We start from the raw sequence: 14235 nt of genomic DNA on the forward strand, positions 1-14235 counted from the left end.
TCAAGAGTTATTTCCAACAAAATTTGTTTGAAGTAAATCCGCCTTCAAGTACGGAATCTACATTGACTTTCAGTTTCCCCGTAGGCACTATTGTTAAGGGATTTGAACTGTTCAAAATTGAACGGAAAATTGTTCAAATCAAAAAGATAGTTTATACACAAGTTTTTCATCAAAATCTTTTTCCTACAAAGCTTATTTGAAGCAAATTTGCCTCACAGTTCGGAATTGCCTTGAATTTCCCCGTAGGCGCTAATGTTAAGTTTTTTTGAACTGTTCAAAATTGAACAAAAAATAGTTCAAATCAAAAAGTGAATGAGGTGTCCTCGCCAAGATCGTTCGAACAAAAAAAAGTTTGTTCGAATCGGACTATTCATTCAAAAGTTATTAGGGAGGGACAGACAGACAGACCGACAGACAGACAGACAGACCGACAGACATTTTTCCCCATCTCAATACCCTACTTTCCAATGTTTAATTTTTCAATATTTATTTAATTATTTTATTTATTTTTGACTTTTTTTTGTTTTTCACGATATTTTTAAGATGCATTAAGCCTTCTTTCGTGCTTTTTTCTTCTTTTTCTGACTTTTACTGGGAAAGTAGGCTAAAAATGCGGAACAGCAAAAGACTCATTGCAAAGATTATTTAAGTTTTTATGAATGTAAAAGGATTCCAGAAAATCTAATTCACCTACTGTTGTAGGTCTGCAAATGATCTTGGCCTCCAAAAAGATAAAATTGTGCCCTGTGTCCCAACAATGTTTAGCAATTGAAGATTTGTTCAGTTCCTGTTTTTTAACGTGGTTTTCATGTTTTTTCAAACGAAATTTAAGTGAACGCCTTGTCTGTCCCACATAACCGATATTACATTGACAAGGAATGTGATATATGCCCCACTGATCAAGTGGTTGGATTGGGTCCTTCAGTTTGGAAAAAGAAAGTTTATTTATGGGTCTGTAAATTACCCAAAATTCAAATTTACTGAGAATTCTCAAAATACGAAAAGAAATGTGTGGATAAAACGGTAAAACCACAAAATTTGTAGAAGAAAAACTTCGCACTGAGGAAGGAGGCTATTGCCTCTGAAACATATCTGCGTTTCAAAAACTTTTTATCCTTTTTGTGCTTTTAAATGTTGTTCCATTTTTATCTAATTTACCTTGCACAAAGCTATCGCTTTTGAATTTAACATACTGTTGGTTAGGCCTGCAAATATCCACTCGCCACGTGGTAACACATGTGGGTGCGCAAAAATGTATTTTTTCCAGGAACTCCATACTACCCTTAAAAGTATTTTCCTTCAAGTTTTGAACACCTGATGCTAACAAAAACATCAAAGTTCTTTAAATTTGAAAGTGCCAAACTCAATGTTTAACACATCTTATCACTCAAAAAATCTGAATTTAAGTATGTTCATATTTGAGTTCACGCATGAGTTGTTAAAAAAAGCATCATATATTTAACAAAGGCAAAGTTATGTAGTGTAGGCATCCGATTTCTTCCCTTTATTTAATAGACATGTCATTTTTTACATTTGCTCAAGTTAATGTCCTTAAAACAGCACTCTTATTTAAAAAGCCTAATGTAACAACAGTAAAATGTACAAATGAAATCAAATTTTATGATCCTGTATGTGTATATTTTACGAGTAATGTGTTTGGTAAATCCATCCCCAAAACATATGCTTGGTTACGACCCTGGACGACATTTATGATTGTATTGGAGATAATTGCAGAATATTCCACTGTATTTTTGTTAAACTATATTGTATTTCACTTTTTAAAATGCATCTTTCTTTTCAGTTCTGGAAACATATGAACGAGTATTAGAAATCAAAAACCCGCACGTTGTGAAAAGGGAAACTGACTCACTGAACATCAAATCAAGGACTACTAACAAAAATGAAATCCTGGACTTGAATGCCGAAGCCGGCATTTTCAGCGTCAAGGGCACACGTCCGAAGAAGAAAAAATCAAAGAAAGCATCAGAAAAGCAGGAGGTGGTGGAGGGCAATAAACCAAAGAAAAAGGGGGCTGAGAAGATGGACAAAAAGGGCAAATCTGCTGCCATGGCACACTTGTTGGCACAAAAAGTTGAGCAGGAAAAGGCTGCTAAGGAAGCATATGCATCTCAAGCTTTGAAATCTTACATTGAAGTTAGCATTAATGCAGATGAGGCAAGTATAAAGTTCTTCAATTTCCGATTTCTTGATTTTTTCCATATTGTTTTTCTTCACACTAGATAAATAAAGTGCTGTATGGCTCCTTTTAGAGTTTGTTGTTTTATAAATTGAAAAATACTTAACTGAACAGAAAAGAATTCTCTGACTATTCATGATATAACCCTATTTTTAGTGCGAATTTAATCATTTGGTCATTGAATATATTATGTCAAATCATAGCAGTGTAGATATTGAACCTTGTGTGTAGAATTACAAAAGGGGCCACAGTGGCACCTGAAATATTATGCAATAAGAAAAAAATTTTCTCGCAGTAATATGAAGAAGTGCTATTTACTCAAGAAATACCTTTAACTTTCTCTTTTTGCAGTCTTGTGGAGTTCCAAATGTTCTCCAAAAACCAGAGGTATTCAAACTGGGGAGTGTGCCCCAAAGGGGCATTGAAGCTGTTCAAGAGAGGTGTCAGCGCTTGAAATATTAAAAGAATAAAATTATATTTTGGTCTCATGTAAAGTTTTATGGTCTCATGTAAATATTTTCAGCATTGTAACCTTTCTTTCCCCTTGAAGTTTTTAGAGCAATTTTCAATATTTTCATCCACATACTGGATTTTCAGAATTAGCAGAAAGTCAAAATATTGAAAGTTTGGAGTATGGGTGCCCCAAACTTAAATTTTTGGGAAGGGGGAAATTTATAATTTGCCAAATAAAACACTAAATCTTGCTAAATGATAAAATGCACAAATGCTTACATATGTACGTTTAATGACAAGTGACATTAGGGCATTTAAAAATTGCAATATTATAATTGTCTCCAAGTTTTTTTGAATTGATAGATAAATTTTGCAGAATGCGAGAAAGGTTTTCTATACCGTGACATCTGTCCTATAGCAAGGTTTGTTTTTCCAATTATTTCTTTTAACTACAACTCTAGGGGTAGGATTAACATTGCACTAAAACTGGCTAATAAACTATTGATTATGGCCTTGGTTACAAAATTAAAAATTTCACTGTCATTGGGATAGGCTGTAAACAAAAAGCTTAGCTTTTCACGATGTTCACGTGGACAAAAGGATGAAATTTTGTATCATTTTACTTTATCATATAAAATCTGATAAGTATGAAAACTCAGAGACAGTAAAAAGTGCAAACAGAAGTGGTAAAAAGAGAGTTAAATTTATATAAAGAGTTCACTTTTAATTCCATTGTCTATTTTGTTTCTCACTTTTTACTGCATAGTTTTTTTTTGGCTGGTTATACTAGTTTGTAAACTGATCTTAAATATTTTTTCCTTCTCTTAGGTGCAAAAAGCTCAACAGGCTTTTGAATACTACAGAGAAAAAAATAAAACAAAAAATCAGACCAACGAATTGAAGAACATTGAGATTTACAATTCACTGCTATTTGGCTGGTCAAAAAAAGTAGGTACTATTTATTATTTACTTGATAAGTATTTTTGAATTAATGATTGGCATTATGTCCCGAAGCAGAATACTTTCTGATGTTTTGCAACATAAAACCATTTGACAAAAGTTGTTCTGCAAGATAAATTCATACATTATGAATTTACCTGCAGAACATTATCAAACATATGAAGCGTAACGTATTAATGGAAAACTTAACTGTATACAGAGAAATGTGACTTTTTCTAAAAATCATAATTCCAAAATTAAACCTGTTGGAGTCTGGAGTATGAAAAAAACATTTTATAAATTTGTTCAGAACTCAACATACTGTAGAAAAAAAACGTGAAATTAAAATATTTCAGGCACACATTCTTGACAGAAAATGAAAAACCCTGTACTATGTATCCATTCTCGGCACCTAAAAGTGCCGTCTCTGTTCCTCCAAAGATTGAAGAGTTTCGAGCACCTGACATTCTCCCAAGTGTATCTCATTGGATTAGAAGTGGTGTTTTCCTTCATTATTTAAAATTTGATGAGTTTTATATATTCACAATTTTAATTGTTTGTTTTCATTTTGCTCTTGCTAATAAACATTTTTAATTTTTCCGCAAATCAAATTATTTCCTCAGTAAAGGACTTGAGGATATATTTAAAAGAAAAGACCAAAGTCTAGGGTTCTTGGTAAATCAACTTTGAAAGGACAACGAATTAAATAATTCCATTTGTTAAAATAAGGATGAGGAAAGTCAGTTTGTTTTTGCAATAAGTTATTGGCATCGTGCCAATATTAGAATTTCGCCTCTTTCAACCCAAAGATAAATGAGGCAGTGAGCAGCAAAGGGATGCAAGTGGCAAAATTAAAAAAATGGAGATAACCAGTAAAAATGGTAGGTGAACCTCTCCTCTGTCTTGGGGCAAGACATGGTGCTAGTAGCCCTAGTAGCGGCTACTGTACAGCATGATTTAGAAATTTTTTTTTAATGAAATCCTTCCTAGGATGTAATCTTTTAACACGTTGTACATAACGTTTTGGAAATGTCCACTTACATCCCTTTGCTCCTCACTGACTCAAATGATCTCATGCAAGGTCAAGTTGTTTGCTGTCAGACCCATACTATAGATCCTTTGCGGAAGTGCCAAAAATGCCCTTCCAATTCTGTCACCTTCTTAATTATCATGTGACATGCCAGGATTTTGCATTACCCTTGTCCCAATAATTATTCATAGGTGGTCCTTGGTTATTTTTGGGTTAATTATGTCAATTCAAGTAACATGGGAACATTTCTCATCCAATAAATGATAAATGACATGCTGACTCCATTCAAATTCAATGATTTTACAGAATGTCATGTGACTGTAAAAACAACAACCCTTTTTATGTTGATGACCAAAACCAGGGACACATCCTTGTGCTATCCCTACTGGATATTTGCCCCAGACCTGGATAAAATGTAAAACTGTCTGTAAACTAAAATTATTTCTCAAAACTTTTCTGCCAAAAAATTGTCTCCTGAGTGCCCCCCCCCCACCCAACTAAAAAACTTTAAAATATAAACAAATAAATAAAAAATACTCATGAATGAATAGCTACATCTGTGGTTCTCAAACTTTTTTTTTTTTTTTTTTGACTGTCACCCACCTCTAAAATTCAAATGCTAATAAGGTGATTTGTATTACTCAAAACTTGAAAGTATATTCATGTGGCATAACCATCAGAGACCATTTCTAATTTGACTTAAAACAACATGTAAGAACCAAAAGGAAGGGAAAAAAGTTGGTAATGTAAAAAGAGAAAATACTAAAAATCAAAACAATAACTCATTCTTGGATTGCCCCCTGAGTCAAACAAAATGCCCCCTGTGGGGTATGTGCCCCATGTTGGGAAACACTGAACTACTTATAGTTGGGGCACACCTAACCTGCCAGCATTCTCAGATCCTAATCACAGAATTGCACTGCTGCCTGGTAAGGTTTGCCCCAACCCAAACCCCAATTATAGTGTCTATATTTCTCTTGTGAAATGGGTGTTTTAAAGTAAGTACTGTTTTGACTTAAAAAAGAATAAGTACAGGGGGTAGAGCAAATAAATGTATTGCACAAAAATCTATTACCTTCATGCTATTTATCGACATTGTTCCCGTGATTTTCCAAGCATTTGTCATAGCGTGGTACAAGTTTTTGTATACCTATTTCTAGACAGTTGCCACCTGTGTAGTCAACACGCTTACAGGCTTACAGGGCTTTCATTGGGACATCTTTGAAAGACTGAACATTCTCAAAACTGCACCGACCTTGCTTGCAGCAACTTTCATTTGTTTTGGCATCTAAAGTCTTTCCTTGGCTGTGGATGGCACAACATCAATAATGAGCTCAGAGAACATGTTACCCCATGGTTGACTACACAGGCATCAACATTTTACGAATAGGTATACAAAAACCTGTACCACGCTATGACAAATGCTTGGGAAATCACGGGAGCAATGTCAAAAAATAGAGTAAGGCAGGTATATTCAGTAAGTTACCACTCTACAGCCAGGGTTAAGGCAGAAATACTTGAAATACACTGCCAGCTCATTCATTCCAGCCAAGGACTGCAGTTTTGTTCTTATTAGCACTCATCAGCCCGGCATGGAAAGTGACTGAGCTGGAGGTGGAAAGCCTCTTAAGGAAGCCAAGAGTGCCAAACAAACTGGTAGCTAATGTACATTAACTACCAGTTTGTTAAGAGGTTTTCCACCTCCAGCTCAGTCACTTCCCATGCCGGGCTGAGGAGTGCTAATAAACATGAAACTGCAGTCCTCTGCTGGAATGACTGAGCTGGCGGTGTATTTCAAGTATTTCTGCCTTAGCCCTGGCTATAGGGCGGTTACTTACTGAATATACCTGTCTTGCCTTCAATCTTCGAGTTGAACCGAACCATTGCTTCAGTCACTCATCTGGTCAAAGCTAATTCTACATTAGCTACCAGTCTGCTTGGCACTCTTGGCTTCCTTAAGAGGTTTTCCACCTCCAGCTCAGTCACATCCCATGCCGGGCTGAGGAGTGCTAATAAGAACGATACCGCAGTCCTCGACTGGAATGACTAAGCCTGGCAGTGTATTACTATAGGTTTTTGTGCAATAATTTTTTTGCTCTATATGTACTTGTCCTTTGTTTATTTTAAAATCTTTACTTACTTTAAAAACATCCCTCGTACATGTAGAAAGCCATTTATTCGTAGTTCAAGACATCAAGCCATTATTATATTTTTTCAGGGTCGATTGGATAAAGTGAAAAAGGTCTTCTCTTTGATGATGGAGGATGACATGGCCCCCAACTTGCAGTCATATGTAGGATATTTGGAATGTATTGGACGCAGCAAGTTCATAGATTTTGAAGAAATTCAAAATGTTGTTAATGAGATGAAAACAAAAGTATGCATCAAAGTTTTCATCCATCTAAAAGTTTTATTTTTTCAGAATAATTACTTATTGAATGTTCTCATTCATTTCAGGGACTTTCTCCTCAAGATATTTTCAAAGAATGCACTTTTGTTGATGAACAAAAAGAGAAGGTCATAGAGGTATGACAAGTTTTTTGCATACTTTTTGTGACGCAAAATATTTATATGAAAGCTGTTTCACTGAAGACTGTTTTCTTAGTTGTAAACCAGAAACTTTTATATATTTACTAATGATAAAGCTCAAAGTTTATCTGGATCTCTGTCGGGATATCTGTCCAGATCTCTGTGACACGCATAGCGCGTAAACCGTTCGGTCGATTTTCATGAAATTTGGTACAAAATTAATTTGTAGCATGGGGGTATGCATCTCAAAGCAATTTTTCGAAAAGACTTTTACAGAGCAAATTATCAAAACATGAATGAGCAAATTATCATAGCGTGGCCGAGCAAATTATCATAATGTAGATTAGCAAATTACCGTAACATAGGCGAGCAAATAAGCATAGCAAATTGGCGTGAAGTTCTTAAATCCATTATTTATAAATATACAGGCGAACCAAATGACCTTTTAATTTTCTACTACGGGCAAAGCCGTGCGGGGGGTACCGTTAGTATGTATATAAATTGGGAAGGATTGCACTCGTTAAAAAAAAGAACTACCTCTCTTTTGGCTTTATTTGTTCATTTTTCCACATTAAAACTTTTTTTTGTTATTCAAACTCTTGATGCTCTTTGTGCATATGTCATAAAATCTGTTACTTTAGTCACTAGATTTTTAGAGCAAACTTTCGATGTGATAGATTTTTCGTACAAAACACATAAAAATATTCTACATTTTTACATTTTAGCACCTCTTAAATTCAGTGCACAAATACCCTAATTCTGGGTACAGTAGAGCATTTTTCCGGTCTAACTGAGAGCAAAGAAACCTAGCTACACAAAAATCTGAATGACTAGCTAACAAATTCTTAAAGCAGCAGACTTATAGTTTCTTACAGCAAAAAACAATGCTTTGTAACAAAACTATATAGCACCATTTCTTGGAAATGCATTATTGTTTATAGTTCAGCTGCAATTGTGTTAAACTCCAAGTACCCCATATTGTTTGTTGGACTGTTAATATGTATTTGTTGTACCTTTGTATGGTTTATATGTTTAATCAAAATGGAAACTAAATATATTTGACATATTTATTGTTCTGTTCTTGCAATCATAATTTTATATTTGTATTTAAGTAAATACAATTTTTTTTTTAAATCTACAAATTTGATCCGGGGATTGGATAAACAAGGCTCTACTGTACTTGATCAAAGGGCAGAACAATAAAGTTAAATCATAATAGTGGAATATATTTAGCAAATGAAAACATTTTTATGTTGCACTTATTTCACTATAATATGACTATGTAGAAAAATCTAACTCTTAATTAGTCCCAAATTTGCATACACATTTGAGGCAGTGAGTCGCAAAGGGATGTAAGTGGCAAAATAAAAAATTTGGAGGCAACCAGTACAAATGGTAGGTGAATCTATCCTCTGTCTCGGGGCACGAGATGGTACTAGTAGCCCTGGTGGTTGCTGCTATACAGCATGATGAAAAAAAATCAATGAGAGCTTACCTAGGACGTTATCTTTATACGCGTTTTACTCAAAACTTGAAAATGTCCACATACATCCCTTTGCTTCTCACTGTCTCAATCGTAGCCACAAATAAAGAGTAAATAGTTATAAGTTCTTCCTTATTCAGTATAAAGAATGGAAGTTACCCGAAAAAAGTAGTTCTTTTTCTGGCTTAGAAACCAAAGAGTAAAGAAAGGGTTGCTGGTATCTCCAAAATGGCGTTTTTGCTGAAACTTTCAGCCGAACAGCATTGGATATGATTATCTAAATCTTTTCACTTTTTGAAGAAAACTTTGGAGACTTCTGAATTGCTTTCGATGTTTAACTTTTTTGCAGCTAAGAAATAATGTAATGCCATTGGACTGAAAGTTAAAATTTAGAACTATGATGGAAAATAATTTTATGTGTGTGTTTCGAGGTTAAAAGGAACGCTTTTTTCAATGCAGGCAATCTTAGCAATCATCCATAAGTAAGGGGTGATCATGAGCAGAGGATCATGTAGTAGACTATGATATCAGGGGTGCCCATTCCCCCAAGTTCAATGGCGCAAGCTCCCCCCCCCCCCAAAAAAAAAAAAAATTTCTCAACCCATATTCCCTTTTTTATTTTTTAGCTCTCTTTTTTATTTTATTAATTTTTTAAAAATATTTTTATTTATTTATTTATAATAATTATTATTTTATTAGAAAAGTCCTGTGCTACGCCAATAACATACACGCGCAAACTAAATAAATAAATAAATGAAATGAGATATTAACAGAATAAAATAAAATGAAATAAATAATTAAAATTAAAATTAATCAATAAAAAAATTAAATAAATAAATTTAAAATCCCTCACCCCCAAATTTTGATGGTGCAACTAGTGTCATTCCCCCCCCCCCTCTGAGCACCCCTGTATGGTATTGAAAGTTTTTCTCTTTTTTGAGAGGGGAGGGGTTGTTGTATGAAATCTTACTCTTTTCCTGGAAGAGGAGGCTACATTAATACTCCTGAGAGAGGGGTTCAACTCAGTATTTGCTCATTTCTTCTGCAGTGAGTAATGGGTTTCTTATGATTCCAAAACAGGTGTATGGAAACGTAGCCATTTTTGTGCCTGACAAAAACTAAAAAGTTGGAATTAATGTTGAAAAAAAAAAAAAAAAAAAGCTTACAATGAAATAGTACCTCTATAGCCTAAAATCAAATTGAAATAACTTTCCAAGAATTTATTTTACATCGATTTGACGTCGTAATGAATTGACCAGGAACTTTTTGATTTACAAAATTTAACAGAAAAATATTTTAATGATACACAATGAAAATGATACTAGATTTTGATTGCTAGCATACTTTTTTATGATCTTACTATAGCTCTTTTATATTTAATTTATTCACTGCTCATGAGACTCTGTTTCTGACTCCAGCAACTAGATTTAATGCTTAAATGTTACTGTCTTTTTTTTTTTTTAGTTTTAGTGACCTTCTAAAATAAACTTCGGAATTTTTTCCTTTATTAGGTTCTAGGGTTTGTGGATCCCATGTTATGTTTGCCTACGTATAACAAAGGGGAAACTTACTCATGTGAACTCTTAAACAGGCTGAATGAACAAGACTACGGGGTGAGTTCAGTGTTTTGGCAAGCATCTTTTTTCCTTTTAACTTCTTAATTATTCTTAATTTTTGATGCCGTGTTGAAAATAGCCATAATTTTTGCTTCTTACTTGTTACTTTCCTTTCCTCACTTAATTTTACTTTCTTAAATGGCAATAACAAGAAAAATGAGATATATTTGCAGGGAAAACCTGAGTTAGGAACAATATTATTGTAAAAATTAAAACGTTAGTAAAATTGCATTACAACTCATTGAAGCAGATGATTTCCATTTTTCTATTATTTCTCTGTAGTATAAATGGATCCATTAAAGTTATAATGTCACAGGGTGAGGGTTGCCCACCCCTCTAAGAGCAAGGGCACCCCCCTAAATATCTCAAAGACCCCCTCTCAAAAAGCAAGAGTCCCCCCTCTAAAAATTGAAAAATACCCCTCCAAACACCATACCCCCTAAAAATACCCCCCAAATTGAAAATTACCCCCTAAAAATTTCAGTGGCGCAGTCTGCGTCATGACCCTCCCTACGTGGGTATCCCTGCACAGGGCTGTGTGTTACCTGAGAACATGGTTTGTGATTTTTAAAAATTTTTTAAAACAAAAAAAAAAGTCTGATTTTTAAAAATTTAAATAAGATTTTTTTTCTTTAATTTTCAAAAATTTGTAGATATTAATTATTTTACATTTATGAACATGATGTATTTTATTCAATAGATGAATCCATTCAACTTACTTTTAAAATTAAGATAAGTTCTCTAACTATTGAATAATATTTTAAGATTTATTGATACGTTATAATGCTTAGTTAAGATATGATTTTGTTTTATGCTTTGCTTAAAGACAAGGTTTCCATTATTATCTACATTTTTAGTGTAAAATAATATGTTGAACAATTACTTTTCTGAGCTATATTAGTCATGGTGTATAAGAAAAACTCCAAATTTTTATTTTGTTCTAAACTGTAGTTTTGAAGTAAAAGCAATATCGAGTGAAAGTCCGTTAGACACACAGAAAGAGGGACCTATGTAGTTTTGCTTGTTGAAGATAAGAAAGTATAATGCAGTGTAGTTAAATGTGGAGCAATACAGTCTAAAATAGCAAAATTAATTTATAAAAGTAAAATCAATTGATTTTAATTGATAATTTTGTGAAAAAAATCATTTAATTCAAATCAATTGATTTAAATCAATGATTTTTTTTAAAGAAAAATCACTTGATTTAAAATGTGATTTTAATAGGAACCCTGCCTGAGAAGTAACTTCAAAAAGCTGTTTGTAGTGAATGTAATTTTTTTCACATGTAGCAAATTGTTTCAGAATATAAAAAAATGTTCATTAGTGTTTGATTTAAAAAAAAATATATACATACATTCTCTTCTTTTTTTTCTTTCCTTCTTTTTTTTCAGTATTGGTGCTGCAATCTTAAAGTAGTTTCAAACTAATAATTTCACTTTTGCTTTTTATTTTCCTTTAGAGGGGAGAGAAACATTTTAACTTTTGTTTCAAGGAGGAAAATATCAAAGAATTATCTACACTTCAACTTCAATCTGAAGAATGCCACAGCTTGAGGATTCACTCGGTGGATGCTTTGTCTACTGTTGGTGAGAAAGTTCAGAAATCAGTAAGCGATAAACTGCACGTTGCATTTTTTCACCATTTTAGATTGAAACTTCTGATTTTTTTTTTTTTAGTTTCTTAAATATTTGTTTTATTTTTTAGAGGAACTACTTAAAGGAATGTGAAGAAACATGGAGGAAAAAACTAACAAATGCTTTAAAGAATATCAAAAATCTGGAGAAAAAATCCCATGGTATGTGTCCTTGAAATATTTTTTTATTCTTCGAATATGAATATATATATTAGAGATGCAACATTCTCTGAAATAATTTTTCGAAAAACAATTTCGAGAAAGGCTCATGAAAGAGATTCATCTAAAAATTAGTTAGAACATCACAGTTTGCATTTAGCGCCATTCCACGAAAAAAATCAGCATTTTGTCCTGCACGTGACAGCTCATACATTTCATCGAAAATAAATTATTTTTAAAAGGTAATGAACAAGTTTTTTGCTTAAGGAATTACACGTATGTTTTGTGTTTTCTTAAGGAACGAAATTTAATTCATTGCCCTTTTAATTTATTATTTTGCATGAAATATGTGAGCTGTAATGCGGACAAATTCTGTTTTTCCATGAAATTGGTGAATGAAGAATTCTAAAATGGAAAACACATTAAATGAGTATTAATGCAAATGTACTACATTAGTAAATACTTTGTGTATCTCACTGGGTTTTCAAAAACTAGGAACTTGTAAAATTATTATTTTGTAACCAGTTAAGCCTATTACTTTTCATAGATAGGCTTTTTTTTTTAAGTAAGATGTTCGGCAACTGATTTATATAAAGCATATTAAAAACATTTATGCTGTATAACACATCAGACTAATTTGCTCCACACAATAATTCTTCAAATATAACTCAAATAGAGTATGGAAATTTTGGTTATAGTTTGGGGAAATATTTAGCTTGCGAAATTTTCTGCACCCACTTTTTAAGTCAAAAGATTTAAATGAAAGCATTTGAAAGACATATTAAGACAATTTTTAAAAATCTATCCGGAGAATTTTTTATATTTTTGATATCATAAAAAGTGTCAAAATTTTTGAAAATAGCTTCAATTTGGTGCCATGTCATATATATGCAGATAACTTTGCAATTTTTCGATTATGTGTGCAAAAATAGTAATTAAGAAAAAAAAACACACAAACATTACTAATATTTATTTGATATACGGTTGACTCTCTATTCCACTTTCAAGGGACTGCCAAAAATTGTCTTTAAGTAGAATGCGTCCTTAAATAGAATGCTTTTAAAACTACAGTGGAGCATTCCTTGACCGTGAGAAGTCGTCTTTAAATAGATAAAGTCGCTAAATAGAGCTTTGTTCAACAGAGATCCAACTGTATTTGATTACCAAGTAACAAAAAAAAAAAAAAAAAAAAAAAAGAATGTGCAAATAGTAAGAAAACTAAAGGTATACAGTTGTACTCAAACGGTATGATAAACAAAAAAAGTATTGACTTGTTTGGCTTGGAATTTCTTTGCTAGCTGTTCAATTGCAGGTTCTTCTTTGTGCCCTTCAAAGCAAAGCCAACTCCACTAATTTCCTTTGATTGCTGATTTTTTTTTTTTTTTTTTTTGTAATTTACTGCTGAAAAGAAAGTCTCAAAAAATGTTGAAGTGTATGAATGAATCGTTACATTTTTCACATCCCTAAAAGTGTCAGGTGATCTAGTCAAAGCACACAAAATTTCTTTTCATAGCTGCAGTCTTTTAGATTATTCAAACTTCATTCAAAATTTTCAAGTGTCAATTTTTATTTAATGCTTACATGAGTTCAGATACTATCTTAAAATCCTGCAAACTGCATCTCTAAATCATCAATCTGCATCTGTTGGAATTTTTTTCATTTCAAAATGAAGTAAACAATCTACTCCTAGATACTTAGTTATTTTAATAAACAGTTCTGGGCTTTTTAATTGGTTGAACTTTTGCCAATTTGTTCAAAAATAAACTCGCTATATTCTGGTGCATGGGCTCCGTTACGCTCACTATGGTGACTTTCTCACGATTTTTCTTAATTAAAAAAAAAGAATATATTAACTTTTTAATATTGCAGGAAATATTTTAAGTTTGCTTTAAATTTTTAAAAAAGTTTTTTTTAGCTGTTCAAATGGTTGGGACTTGATCCATCTAAATATCACTTTATTATTGCTACAATTCCAATTTTCAAAACCAATTTTTATTTTTTTACAGGGTGGCGACAGATCAGGGAAATCAGGGAGATCAGGGAAAAATCAGGGAACTTTATTAATCAGGGAAAAGTCAGGGAAATATCAGGGAATTTTGAAAAAATAACGAAAAATCAGGGAAAATTGATTTTATAAAGAAAATTTTTTTTTGCTGTACAAAATTAAGTACTCTAATTCCCTACGCCATTTCCGCC

The 14235-nt window shown here is 32.7% G+C and overlaps 1 protein-coding gene across 1 annotated transcript in view; it reads left to right on the forward strand.

The window, feature by feature from the left end:
- Nucleotides 1–1906: 1906 nt before the first annotated feature.
- Nucleotides 1907–14235, forward strand: part of LOC129225911 (DNA-directed RNA polymerase, mitochondrial-like) — a 78173-nt gene continuing 65844 nt past the window's right edge. Inside the window, exons 1-7 of the mRNA XM_054860444.1 lie at nt 1907–2175; nt 3479–3598; nt 6838–6996; nt 7077–7145; nt 10143–10244; nt 11707–11853; nt 11952–12048. Coding sequence (XP_054716419.1) covers nt 2041–2175; nt 3479–3598; nt 6838–6996; nt 7077–7145; nt 10143–10244; nt 11707–11853; nt 11952–12048 — 829 coding nt within the window. The 5' untranslated portion in view covers nt 1907–2040. The remainder of the gene's footprint in view (nt 2176–3478; nt 3599–6837; nt 6997–7076; nt 7146–10142; nt 10245–11706; nt 11854–11951; nt 12049–14235) is intronic.

This window comes from Uloborus diversus, chromosome 7 (genome assembly GCF_026930045.1).
Source record: "Uloborus diversus isolate 005 chromosome 7, Udiv.v.3.1, whole genome shotgun sequence".
In the NCBI taxonomy this organism is placed as follows: Eukaryota; Metazoa; Arthropoda; class Arachnida; order Araneae; family Uloboridae; genus Uloborus; species Uloborus diversus.